Consider the following 14,460-nt stretch of genomic DNA (forward strand, 5'->3'; position numbering starts at 1 on the left):
ATCTGATGCTACAGTCCATGTAACTGGACGGAGGGCCTGGCAAGGATGAACGTTAGTCGAGCGGGTGGGAGCAGGGGCGGATTGGGACCGGGAACCAGCCCGGGCTGCTGTGTCGGAGTGGCCCCTTTTACTGACCGTGGACGGGGGTCCCGGGAGCTCTCCCCCGGGAAAATTTTGAAAAATGAACCCCAAATATGCGATTTGGTGGCATATCTGATTATAACCTCTGTCAAATAATATATCTCATAAATCGATTAATTTAGGCCAAAACCACGACCTGCAAGTAATTTACAACCATCAACCTGTGATTTTCATATCGTCATATTATTAATTAACGTATCATCATTGTATCGGCAAGAGTCAAGATGGGACTAGTTGAGAAAATTTTGACCATTTGATTAACCAGTTAGGAATATTGAATATTAAGTAGGAATATTTTGACCATTTGATTAACAAGTTAGGAATATTGAATAAGTAGGAATATTTTCATTGAAAAATGTCCCATTTTTGTTGCCGGGAGCGCTAGTTGATTCCTGCTGTGATGGAAGGCCACGAGACACATTGGTACAGAGTGACGAAAGTGAAATTCATGAAAGCTGCTTTTTGATTTTTGGATTTGTTGTTCCAGGTACATGTGTAAATTATTTTACCTTGACTCTGAACTTGAACATTTGACACACTTCATATTGATTAATGAACATAGCATTAGTTCAGATAATGAATATTCAAGTATAATTGCATTACCCTCGACATTTTTGTCAGAAGCGGCGGGCAGAAATAAAAATAAAAATAAAATTTGATCTTGGACGCAAAATATAGCTACCACGACAGTGTCAGGTGAATCCGATGAAATTTTCGGATGAAATTCGGAATCCCCATTGCAGGATACCGAATTCCGGCCCACACCCAGCAGACCCGGCCCAGAAAGTCTATTATGCCAGCCCATTCCAGACTCCAGTGATGGGATGGCGTGGCGGCCCGTTAAAACCACCGGCCACATACAACATGATCATCATCACTCCATGACCGGTCCAATACCCCCCCCCCCCCCATATAATGTTCAGCAGAAAAGGGTTTTTTTAGACGAATTGGGCAAAAAAAATTTTTTTCATTTCCAACCGGCCCTTCGGGCTTTCGCCCGATGGCCCAATCCGCCCCTGGGTGGGAGGTAAAACAAATGTAACTTACGCTATGTTCTATAGTATTATAGATAATGATTAAGGTAAATTAAATAGAAGGACCTTTACGTTTTATTCTAATAGATAATTATTAATGTAAATTAAATAGATGGACATTTTTTTTGCTATATTCTAGTAAATAATGATCAAAATATATTAAATAGATGGACATTTACACAATATTCTAGTAAATAATGATTAACTTAAATAGATGGACGTTTACACTTTATTCTAATCTGATAACGATTAAATTAAAAGGATGTTCATTTACGTTATATTGTAATAGAAAATGATAAAAGTAAATTAAAAAAATGAACATTTAATAATAGATAATGATTAAAGTAAATCTAACAGATGAACATTTATCCTATGTTCTAACAGGTAAAGATTAAAGTAAATTAAATAGATGGACATTTAGCTTTATTCTAATAGTTAATAATTAAAGCAAATTAAATAGATGAAGATTTACACCATATATAGATAATGATTAAAATGAATTAAATAGATAAACATTGACGCTATATTCTAGTAGATGATGATTAAAGTAAATTAAGTATGTATACATATACATGTATTATAGTAAATAATGATTAAATTAAATAGATGTATTTACGCTTTATTCTAGTTGATGATGATGACCTATGCAATGCGGAGAAATACAATAAAAATATAATGTTGTACCATACTGGATTAATTTAATTAAATACATTGATAAAGATCTAGATCCTAGTTAATAAATAAGCACATGAACAGTGTCTGTTAAATTTATTCCTGGTTCAGCACCAGTGTGTGGCGATATCTTCTAGTAGTATGTCGGTATTAGTATACGTCTTTACACAAACATTTAAACATACACCTGTATCTTTAAGAGAAAACAGAATCCATTTAAACAACGTAATAAAGGGGAACCAATGTTCATATCCCAAGGTCGTTATAAATAACGTGTAAATAACTTCCCTATTAAAGGGACATTATAGGAGATTAGATAAGGGACTGGCAGTTCACACTATAATAGTTAAAAACTTGATAATGTAAAGGCAATTTGCTAAAAATTTCAACGCATTCTAAATTTTATCCTAAATCAGAGGTTTGGCTGCTTTAAACATGATCACTTACTGCTATAGATGTTTATAAGTTGACCCCAGCATACAAACAATGAGTAAAACCCATGGTAAACCAATCAGATTTATATTTCCCGAATTTACTGTAAAAAACAAATAACAGAAAGGGTATGAATGCAAAACGGACACATTCGTTGGTATATAAAATAATTATTTTCAATTTGACGTGATTGAAATATACCGTAATATCTGACAATGTAAAGAGGAGTGTGTGCAAATTTTGAGACAAGTCTTGGAGCGTTTCAGAATCTGTCCTCGTATTAAAGTTACACAAACTCCTACCTTATGGTTAATGAGTGTGGTCAACAGATTCTAAGGTCCATTGGGGGGAAAACTCGGCTCCTCCAATGGGCGCCAAAGGCGCCCTTAATATAGGACCCAATACGAAGCCAACGACCAACGTTCCCATATCAGTATGGACGATTGGGTGCCACATAAAGCCGGGTGACATTGGTTGGGCTCCCACGACGAGATTGGCAGGGCGCCCAACCAATGTCACTTGGTTTTATGGGCGTCTCGCCAATCATATCGTTATATATGATGCGCTCCCCAAATGGTGAGGCTCCCCATAATGACTCACAGGATTGACATAACTTGATTGATGGGGCGCCCAAAACGGCTTGATCCGTGGGGTGCCTTATCCCGGAGGGGCGCCGCCCATAATGACATGCTTGGTGGTGCACCTTATAATGACTATATGGTTGTCGGTCCGCACATAATGTATAATGCCGAGTAAGATTGGTTGGGCGCCCACGACTTGATCAATGGGGCGCCCAAAACGGCATGATTTGTGGGGTGCCTCATACGGACGGGCATCCATTATGCCGAGTTTGGTAGGTCGCCCACGACGAGATCATGGGCGCCCATAATATAATTGGCGGGGCACCCATAATGTCGAGATTGGTTAGGCACCCACGAATGAATTAGGCGCCCAAAACGGCGTGATAATCTTCAAAATTCAAACAAGTCGCACTCTAACCCGATTCCGAACTTTTCGTTTTTCTTATAAATTATTATCGGCGCCCCTAAAAGCCTCCCCATCCCCCACCACCCAACAATTTTGAGCTAGCTACGGGCCCGATATATAAAAGAAAATGAAAGTATAGACAATTAATAAAAACTAACCTTGTAATTTGCAAGCGATATTTTCAGAAGAAGGGCCAACACAGGGGGCGCCACCATTAGTTGGTGTAGGGTTGTTGCATTCTCTAGTTATTGTTGTATATCCAGTTCCACATGTCACGTAACAAACACTATGGTTAGACCATTCACTCCAACCACCATTAACTCGCTCTGTTAACACAAAATATGATAATTAATGTATGTATTCCCGGTTTTATCCCACTGCTAAAGACCCCGAAGGCGACTTATTGAAATAAAGTTGAACCATAATTATGTTAGTTCCGAAATGATATAGTTTGTGTCCAGTAGACAATAAACCCCATTTCTCTCTCTCTCTAGAAAAAAAATATAACAATTAGGCCACTGTATATGGAGACCAACTATGTGAGAGTTGAATACCTAACCTCGTTGGTTTTCTGGGGTTTTTTCGGTCTGTTACCACTGCTGAAGACCCCCGGAGATTATTGAAATAAAAATCCCCCCTTCTCTTTCTCCACGAAATAACAAACTCACCTGGATTACTACAATCACACTCTATGTCTATTGATATGTTACTGTTACCTGAAACAATGATTACATTGACTTTAATCAGTAATCCATCTTGATATAACAAAAGTGAACATTTAAACCTTCATTGTATTTCAGTATATCTACTTCACCGCCAAGTGAGCCTTCCCGTATCACCCTGTTTTTCTAAGTTCACCTGATTGACTCAAGAATAAAATTGTCAGTCAATTTCGCTAGATTTGATTATTATTGTTCTGTGGCATGATTATCCGTCTTCGTTCAAATATATTACGTCTGTAGATAAAACCAATGTAAAGATATATCCGATTGTGTAGCACCCTTCTCGTGAGAAAAATATTATCATCAACCACTGGTAGCCACAATCTGTTTCACAGGAGTAATACGAAAACCTTCTTCTAACTCTGTGTAAGATGATTGACCTTTATAAAGTTCACATCCATTCTACGTGTGACGTCACATCACACGATCGATCATTGTTTACAAAGACGTAGTAATGTCACAGCTGTAACGTAAACTGGTCCGGGAAGAACCGTGCCTTTTACTCATTTTACGCCTTCGCGTACTATTTTATGTACCCAATTACACTAAACAGGAACTATTTTTTTTATCCAGATATATTTAAAACATCTTTATTTATTTTTAAAAAAAATGTTTTAGAATCTAATTTGCAGAAGGAAAAAAGTTAGTATTGTAAGCTAATTAACTGTCACAGATGTCATCCCTATCAGTGGTTGTAGCGGCCTAGCAAATATTCATTGCTGATCAGTTTGTGGGAGCCAGTCTACGAAACCAGAAAGTTTGGGCTGTCTGATTCCTAGATGCCAGGGGTCTGTTTCACGAAATTTTAACTAAGATAAATTCCAAATTTTAGTAATTTGATTGGATAATATTAGATTGATTTTAGTGCTTAGCCAATCAAAATTGAAGTATCTACTAAAATAGGATTTTATCTTTAGTTAAGATTTCGAGAAACAGGGCCAAGGTTGTTTACGAATGTGTACTTACCTCTATAAAATTCCACATAAATAATGTCATCATGTTTAGAAGTAAAATCTGTAAATTCTATCTTCACTTTGTCGCTAAACCTAAAACCACGTACCATGCCCATGGCAAGATCATGATATCTGAGGTGAACACCATCCTCTGTACAGTTGAAAAACGGTACACCATCTCCATTCACTATGGTAACGTGAGGGCAAGATTCGGCACCCAAGTTAATGTATTTGGCTATAAATCTCATATTTTCACCATTTGCGTTACATGCACAAGTTAAACCATTTGTTGGTGATGTTTTACCGGCCCAGTGTAGGGTAAGAAATTTACCCCTTGAACTACTCTCCAGTCCCGTAGTGGTATTTGTAATCTCCAGCAGCTCTTCGCTGTGATAAGCTGTAAAATATTAAAGACCAGACCCCAAGTTCACAAAGCATTCTCAGACTAAGTTAAGAATTTATCAGTGTACGTATGGCGACCTTGAAATAAATTACCCAGAACACTTTTTTTTCAGTTGATTGACCCTAGTGGGCTTCTCTGTATCTTGTAAATTACAAGACAGGTATCTTGTAATTACAAGATACCTGTAAGTTTCTTGTAATTACGAGATAGTTATCTTGTAATTACGAGATGGTCGTCTTATAATTACGAGATGGCTGTCTTGTAATTACAAGATAGTTATCGTGCACGTAAATACGAGATAATCCGATTATTTTTTTCGTTTGATTGACCGTAATGGTCTTTTGTAATAATTAATTATTACATTAATTCATATTCCCCGAAGCTTCCGAGCAATAAATCTCAGGTTTTGATCTTCTCCATAGTGTCTTTAATTATAGAAACAAAGGGTAACTTATTTGTATTTCTGTGTTAGTTATTCTGCCTGTGTAACTTATTCTTCTTTATGTGTAATCCTCCTGTTTGTGTAATTCCAAAAGTTAAAGATACATTATGGGAGATTCGATGACGAGTTGGCAGTTCTCGCTATAATAGTTAACCAGCGGCTGCCAGGCAGGATACGCCCACATTTTCGAGAGATGGATAGAGAACAAGCTAACAAGAAAGTGATTTTTCCTACAATTAAGGGCCATAATTCAGGAAATTACAATTTGATATGCGTGAATATCGAAAGGAACCGAGATCTTTGGGTTATAAACTTACATTTCAAGTTTCAACAAAATCGGATAAAAATTGTGACCTCTATAGGGTCCACAACCTTGATATACCATATTTTTACGCTATTTGAGAAAAAACGGCAGCCATTTTGTCTGTCATTTTTGGGCCGATTTTCACGAAATTCGAACTCAGTCGTCCTTAGGGTGTAACGGTGATATAATAAAACGTTTTTTTTAAATCTGATAAAAATTATAACCTCTATAGGGTCCACAAGCTAAAAACACGATTTTTCGTACAATCAGGGGCCATAATTCAGGAAGTTAAGGTCCGGTATGCGCAAATATCGAAAGGAACCGAAATCTTTGGGTTATAAACTTACATTTCAAGTTTCAACAAAATCGGATAAAAATTGTGACCTCTATAGTGTCCACAGCCTTGATATACCATATTTTTACGCTATTTGAGAACGAACGGCGGCCATTTTGTCTGTCAATTTTGGGTCGATTTTCACGAAATTCGAACTCAGCCGTCCTTAGGGTGTAACGGTGATATAATAATACGTTTTTTTTAAATCGGATAAAAATTATGACCTCTATAGGGTCCACAAGCTAAAAACACGATTTTTCGTACAATCAGGGGCCATAATTCAGGAAGTTACGGTCCGATATGCGCGAATATCGAAAGGAACCAAGATCTTTGGGTTATAAACTTACATTTCAAGTTTCAACAAAATCGGATAAAAATTGTGACCTCTATAGTGTCCACAACCTTGATATACCATACTTTTACGCTATTTGAGAACGAACGGCGGCCATTTTGTCTGTCAATTTTGGGCCGATTTTCACGAAATTCGAACTCAGCCATCCTTAGGGTGTAACGGTGATATAATAATACGTTTTTTTTAAATCGGACAAACATTATGACCTCTAAAGGGTCCACAAGCTAAAAACACGATTTTTGGTACAATTAGGGGCCATAATTCAGGAAGTTACGGTCCGATATGCGCGAATATCGAAAGGAACCGAGATCTTTGGGTTATAAACTTACATTTCAAGTTTCAACGAAATCGGATAAAAATTGTGACCTCTATAGGGTCCACAACCTTGATATACCGTATTTTTATGCTATTTGAGAACGAACGGTGGCCATTTTGTCTGTCAATTTTGGGCCGATTTTCACGAAATTCGAACTCACTCGTCCTTATGGTATAACGGTGATATAATAATACGTTTTTTTATATCGGATAAAAATTTTGACCTCTATAGGGTCCACAAGCTAAAAACGCGATTTTTTGTACAATCAGGGGCCATAAATCAGGAAGTTACGGTCCGATATGCGCGAATATCGAAAGGAACCAAGATCTTTGGGTTATAAACTTACATTTCAAGTTTCAACAAAATCGGATAAAAATTGTGACCTCTATAGGGTCCACAACCTTGATATACCATACTTTTATGCTATTTGAGAACGAACGGCGGCCATTTTGTCTGTCAATTTTGGGCCGATTTTCACGAAATTCGAACTCAGCCATCCTTAGGGTGTAACGGTGATATAATAATACGTTTTTTTAAATCGGACAAACATTATGACCTCTATAGGGTCCACAAGCTAAAAACGCGATTTTTGGTACAATCAGGGGCCATAATTCAGGAAGTTACGGTCCGATATGCGCAAATATCGAAAGGAACCAAGATCTTTGGGTTATAAACTTACATTTCAAGTTTCAACAAAATCGGATAAAAATTGTGACCTCTATAGGGTCCACAACCTTGATATACCATACTTTTACGCTATTTGAGAACGAACGGCGGCCATTTTGTCTGTCAATTTTGGGCCGATTTTCACGAAATTCGAACTCAGCCACCCTTAGGGTGTAACGGTGATATAATAATACGTTTTTTTAAATCGGACAAACATTATGACCTCTATAGGGTCCACAAGCTAAAAACGCGATTTTTCGTACAATCAGGGGCCATAATTCAGGAAGTTACGGTCCGATATGCGCGAATATCGAAAGGAACCAAGATCTTTGGGTTATAAACTTACATTTCAAGTTTCAACAAAATCGGATAAAAATTGTGACCTCTATAGTGTCCACAACCTTGATATACCATACTTTTATGTTATTTGAGAACGAACGGCGGCCATTTTGTCTGTCAATTTTGGGCCGATTTTCACAAAATTCGAACTCAGCCAACCTTAGGGTGTAACGGTGATATAATAATATGTTTTTTTAAATCGGATAAAAATTATGACCTTTATAGGGTCCACAAGCTAAAAACGCGATTTTTGGTACAACCAGGGGCCATAATTCAGGAAGTTACGGTCCGATATGCGCGAATATCGAAAGGAACCGAGATCTTTGGATTATCAACTTAGATTTCAAGTTTCAACAAAATCGGATAAAAATTGTGACCTCTATAGTGTCCACAACATTGATATACCATATTTTTACGCTATGTGAGAACGAACGGCGGCCATTTTGTCTGTCAATTTCGGGCCGATTTTCACGAAATTCGAACTCAGCCAACCTTTGGGTGTAACGGTGATATAATTGAACGGTTTTTTAAATCGGATAAAAATTATAACCTCTATAGGGTCCACAACCTTGATATACCATATTTTTACGCTATTTGAGAATGAACGGCGGCCATTTTGTCTGTCAATTTTGGGCCGATTTTCATGAAATTCAAACTCAGTCGTCCTTATGGTGTAACGGTGATATAATAATACTTTTTTTAAATCGGATAAAAATTATGACCTCTATAGGGTCCACAAGCTAAAAACGTGATTTTTCGTACAATCAGGGGCCATAATTCAGGAAGTTACGGTCCGATATGCGCGAATATCGAAAAGAATCGAGATCTTTGGGTTATAAAATTACATTTCAAGTTTCAATAAAATCGGATAAAAATTGTGACCTCTATAGGGTCCACAAGCCAAAAACGTGATTTTTCGTACAAACAGGGGCCATAATCCATGAAGTTTCGATCCGTTACATGCCAATACACCTATATTTCAAGTTTCGTTAAAATCGGATAAGAATTGTGACCTGTAGAGTGTCCACAAACAAATTGTGGACGGACGGACAGGGGCGACGGCATAATACGTCCACATGAAAATGTGGGCGTATAAAAACTAGATAATGTAAAGACAATTTGCTGAAAATTTCATTCAAATTGATCCACTATGAACCGAGAACTAAGCGGTTGAAATTTCCGCCTCGCCTCGATCATCATTACGAAAGTCAGTACGATAAACAGCATAGTCTCGATTATCCATTTAATCATTAAATCGCGAAGGAAAGTTATGCAGTAAATCGACTCATAATCCACTAAAGACCTGAAATAGACAGATTTAGCTCTTGCATAATGTATGTTTAAATAAACTTTAATATGAATGAAATATACTCACGCACGCTACATTCATATTCATACTCTACGTAATGGTAATCAACATTTGGGGTGTGAGGTGAGATGACACTACATGATTTCTCATAGGTACAGTTAGTATAAATTGATAAACTGTCTTCTTTACTGACGGGTACACGCGTATCATCACTACCCTTTTTACAGCATGGATTACTGTCACAGTTAGCTGCTGCTATTGCCGGACACGTTACATTTGTTGATTGTTTACCATAAAATACATTGGTGACTGTGATAGGATATGCCCCACTACAAAGGGTTTTCTGGCCAAAAGAATGTTTAGAACATACTAAACCAGCCGGATCATAACATCCATATTCTGTCCAAGGACCAATTACTAGAAAGTACAAAATGATAATTGGAAATGCGGAGTCATAAAGCTGAATTTATTCCATTACCCTGTGAAACAGGTTGGGTTTGATGCATACAAAACGAATATTATTACTTCTGTGTTTAATAAGAATTATATTTTATTGTTCTGTACTGTACTATAAATAAATCTTATTATAGGAATTGTCTATTTGTAAGTATTAGTAATCGTCCATTTTATTAATTCTCTATTATATCTCTATAGAAAGGTATTAACAATTCTCTATTTGTAAGTATTATATTATTATTTCTCTATGGAGAAGTATTGGTATATCTCTATTTGTAAGTATTATTATATCTCTATTTGTAAATATTAGTATTTCTCTATTCGTAAGTATTATTATATTACATCTCTATGGATAAGTATTAGTATTTCTCTGTACTTTTTATGTATTATATCTCTATGGATAAGTATTGATATTTCTACATTTGTAAGTATTATATCTCTATCCTTTATATAAGTATTCAGGCCCGGTGGGGGTGGGGTGGGGTGGGAATAATTTGTTAGCTAGCAAGTACTCTTTTATGAACGTTATTGTACGAAAGTAACTATAAAGTCCCAGGATGGTAGCCCCCCCCCCCCCCCACACACACACACACAATCAAGAATTGCTTCCGCCGGCCCTGGTATTCCATGTTAAATCTCTATGGCTAAGTATTAGTATTTTTCTATATATTGGTATTACATAGAATTCTATAAATAAGTATTAGTATTTCTCTATTATCATATTATTTCTTTATTTAAAAAATAGTAGTATATCTATTATCGTTAAAACAAGTTCACATGACACTTGTCCTTTTAATGTCACTTTATATACCTGGTTCGAACAATACAGCAAGAACCATGAAACTTTTCATACAGTTCAAAGTAACCGACATCATCTGCAACAAACACAAGAAATACAACCAACCAATCAAAACCCCTTATATAGAAATATGGGGTGACCATCCTATTCCTAAAATAGACTGTATTGCCATGAATAGCATAGAATATATTGCCATGAATAGCATAGAATATAATTTTATTGCGGCGAAGCAGTATACAATATGTACAAAAAAAAATTAGCGCACATAAAATAGAAACGTGATAAAATTCTGCAACAATCGGTGCTGCTTGGTGGATTTACAGATTATTAAAAGAAAACGTTGGATCAGTATTTTTTAGGATTGGATAATTATATCTATAATTTTATACATTACTTGCTTTTACTCAACAGTTATGTATATTATTCACTTTTTATGCTTTAATAATAACAATGATATATTGTTTTCATAAATCTTCATAATTTTGACATTATGAGATATAATGGAAAGGATCCACCTACGGTACATTATTCCATTCAGAGCATTTAAAGTATACGATATTAAAAAATGAAAACGACACGTTACCTTATTTTGGCCTGTTTCTGCGATTTCCAAAACTTTATTTGAAGATCTCTCTTGAAGCTAGAATAAAATATGTACCGATGAGAAATCCGCGGACTAGACAATTCAATGAATTATATTTCAAAAGTTGAAAACAAAATTTCAAATTATATTCCAGAAATTAAATAAAATCTAAGTTATATTCCAGAAATTAAAAATAAAATACCAAATCACATTCCAGAAATTAAAGAAAATCCAAATTATATTCCAAAAATTTAAACTAAAATACAAATTATATATCAAAAATTAAAACTAAAATCATAAATTATATCTCAAAAAATATCTTCCAAAAGTTATAAAATTACAATTTATTTCAAAATAGAAAATAAAATCATAAATTATATATTTCTTTAAAGAATGTCACAAATTCTTACCTGTCTTCTTCTATGGTGGCTGATAGTGGCACGATAATCGTGTAAAATAAAGTTTATTTGATACCACGGCGTATTATAGTGTATAGGCTACTATAAATAAACCTTTCATTGTATAATATGACGTATATTTCAATAGAAACGTGACGTCTATTCATAAAACTAAAACTATCCAGCTTTCGGTTGCACCACAATACAAAATCGATTCTAAACATTTTACGGTTATTAGATATGTCTTGAAAAAGCATTATTATATTAAAGGCTCAATACCACTCTTGTTGTAACTGAATAATATGTCCCAATCTTTATTCTGGTCAATAAATTGTACTATTTTACAATATTCCAATTAATTGATGATACAAATTTCATCTTAACACACCTAATTTAAAAAATTGGAAAAATTCAACTAAATGATTTGAAAAGCCTGACGTAAAGCTTTTCAAATGTGACTTGGATTTAAAAATATTTTTGAACCCTTTGGACAAGTAAAATAGAATTTAATGGATAATTTACACAACAGGTAGGACACTAACACATCTAGAACTTAGAATAAGGCTATTTTTTATTTTCTAGAGCTGTCAAGCCAGCAAGAGTGTTGTTGTCCCTTTAACCGCAAAATTAAAGGCACTTAATATTATAATGAAAATTTAAAAAATGGTTAAATCTATTTGTTATGGCTAGCTCCATTTTTATCAAGGTCGCTGAGGTGTAAATAAGGTTAGGGCTGGCGAGATGTGATTGCTGGCGAGATTGTAGGTTAGGTTTAAGAATTTGGGGGAGAGGTTAAGTCTCCACATAAGCACTGACCTAGGATGATGAAAAATTAGTTCGTGATATTTCCTAGTTTTATTAAAAATACATACAATACATTAGATTTATATACAAAGGCGATTTCACTGTTTATTGGTGTTGGTTGCGCTGATGGTCTTCCTTGGGTGGTGCTTCTGGTATTCTGGTATTATTGTTTCTGAAGAAAAAAGAAAATAAATTTGAGGCTCTCGGGAGAGAGCCACATTAGTTGTGTTTCTTACTACGGATTGGATTTTCTAAAAAATCGTGTTTGTTCCACATCACCGGGTTAGGGCTAGGGATTCTTATATCTAATTGATTTTATTTACTAACGGTTAGGGATAGGATTTGATATATGGTTTGTTTTGGGTCAGGGTGGAGACTGGTCTTATTTAATCTAATTTACTGTGCACTAGGATGTCGTTCAGATTTTTATTTTTAGAATATGCAATTATAAGTTTCTGTGTGAATATTTTCGGGTGATTTTCTTGGAGATCAGTATTGTGTTTTCTGAAGATTTTGGATGCACTTGCTGCTGTTGCGCTAAATGAACTACAAAAGGAGCTATTGCGCTAGCCGTATGAATATTCAAACCTAGAGGGGCTGTTGTTTTCAATTTGTCAATCCAGAATTTTTCTCTAGTTACCCTAAACGTTTTAATTTCTTCTGAAGTTTCAAAGTCGCTCTTGGTCTTTTCTATTGGCGTGACAATGAGATCAGAAATGTCATGATTCGGTTGGTTGAAATGAATTGAGACAGGTTTGTCTTTTTTGGTGACTATGTCTGACCGGTGACCGTTAATTCTTTCCCTAAGTGCATTTTGAGTCTCCCCTACGTATTGCTTGTCACATTTTCTGCATGAAATTAGATAAATTATGTTTGAACTACTACATGAAAGTTGGTCTAATATTGGGAATTTTGTGCCAGATGTTTTGTTATGGAAATGGTCGGATATGTTTAAGATTTTGCATGTTTGACATCTTGGATGGCCACAAATTTTGGTTTTAACTGCTGATTGTATATTATTTGTTTCTTTGGCGGCAAGCTCAGCGAGAGTGTTGTTTTTTATACGTCGTAGATAGCGTTTGGAGTATCCCCTTTCCCTTAGTTTGCTAAATACCAATGTACATGCTGACTCAAAGTCGGTCTTCTGAGTACATATCCTATGAAAACGGAGAATCTGAGATTTTATGATGCCAGAGAATGTATGTTTTGGGTGAAAGGAGCTTTTGAACAATAATTGATGTGTGCCGGTTTCTTTGAAAAATACTTTAGTTTCCAATTGGTCTGTGATTTTGGTGTTGCTACTTTTAAACACGATAGTATCAAGGAAATCTATGCTGTTATGGCTTACATTTGCGGTTAATTTGACAGATGGATGATGATTGTTCAGAATGTTGAAAAACGTCCAAAATTCGTCTAGTGTGTATGTCCAGACTATGAAAACGTCATCTAAAAACCGCCCATAGAAATCTGGTTTTAATGGACAGAGTGGCAGAACTTCCCTTTCCCACTCCGCCATGAAGAGATTTGCATAACTCGGGGCAAATCGTTTTCCCATCGCAGTTCCGGAAGACTGAAGGTATACTTGGTCGTTAAAAGCGAAGTCATTCCTCCTCAGACAAATGTCGAGTAGTTTGAGGATTTCTTCGTCCGGCCTGGATGCTTGCGGGTTCCTAAGAAATGCTTTCCTAACTGCTTCAATACCTGTGTTATTATCAATGTTCGTGTACATGCTTTGTACGTCGATGGATATTAAAATGGTGTGTTCGGGGACTCTTAACTGTTTGATTTTCTGAATGAAATCGTTAGTGTCTTTAAGGTAGGATGGGTGTTGGCATGCTAGGGGTAATAAGAAATGGTCTATATATTGTGATACGTTGTATGATTCGCTGCCACAGTCTGATATTATTGGGCGTCCCTTGGGTATTTTATTAGGTATAAACCATTCTGTTTCTGGATTTTTATGTATTTTTGGTAGTGTATAGAGATGTCTTTGTCGGTAGTCAGATTTAGCAGA

At 35.8% G+C, this 14,460-nt stretch overlaps 1 protein-coding gene across 1 annotated transcript; it reads right to left on the minus strand.

Moving 5' to 3' along the window:
* Positions 1–1,697: 1,697 nt before the first annotated feature.
* Positions 1,698–11,681, minus strand: LOC126808441 (uncharacterized). The gene is made up of 9 exons (XM_050533152.2): positions 11,655–11,681; positions 11,245–11,301; positions 10,674–10,737; positions 9,473–9,823; positions 4,955–5,338; positions 3,935–3,982; positions 3,425–3,592; positions 2,295–2,382; positions 1,698–2,040 (listed from the first exon to the last, which is right to left on the minus strand). The coding sequence occupies exons 3-8, from the start codon at positions 10,735–10,737 to the stop codon at positions 2,297–2,299; spliced, it is 1,101 nt and encodes a 366-aa protein (XP_050389109.2). The 5' UTR covers positions 11,245–11,301; positions 11,655–11,681; the 3' UTR covers positions 1,698–2,040; positions 2,295–2,296.
* Positions 11,682–14,460: the final 2,779 nt, after the last annotated feature.

Source organism: Patella vulgata, chromosome 1, assembly GCF_932274485.2.
Source record: "Patella vulgata chromosome 1, xgPatVulg1.2, whole genome shotgun sequence".
Lineage (NCBI taxonomy): Eukaryota > Metazoa > Mollusca > Gastropoda > Patellidae > Patella > Patella vulgata.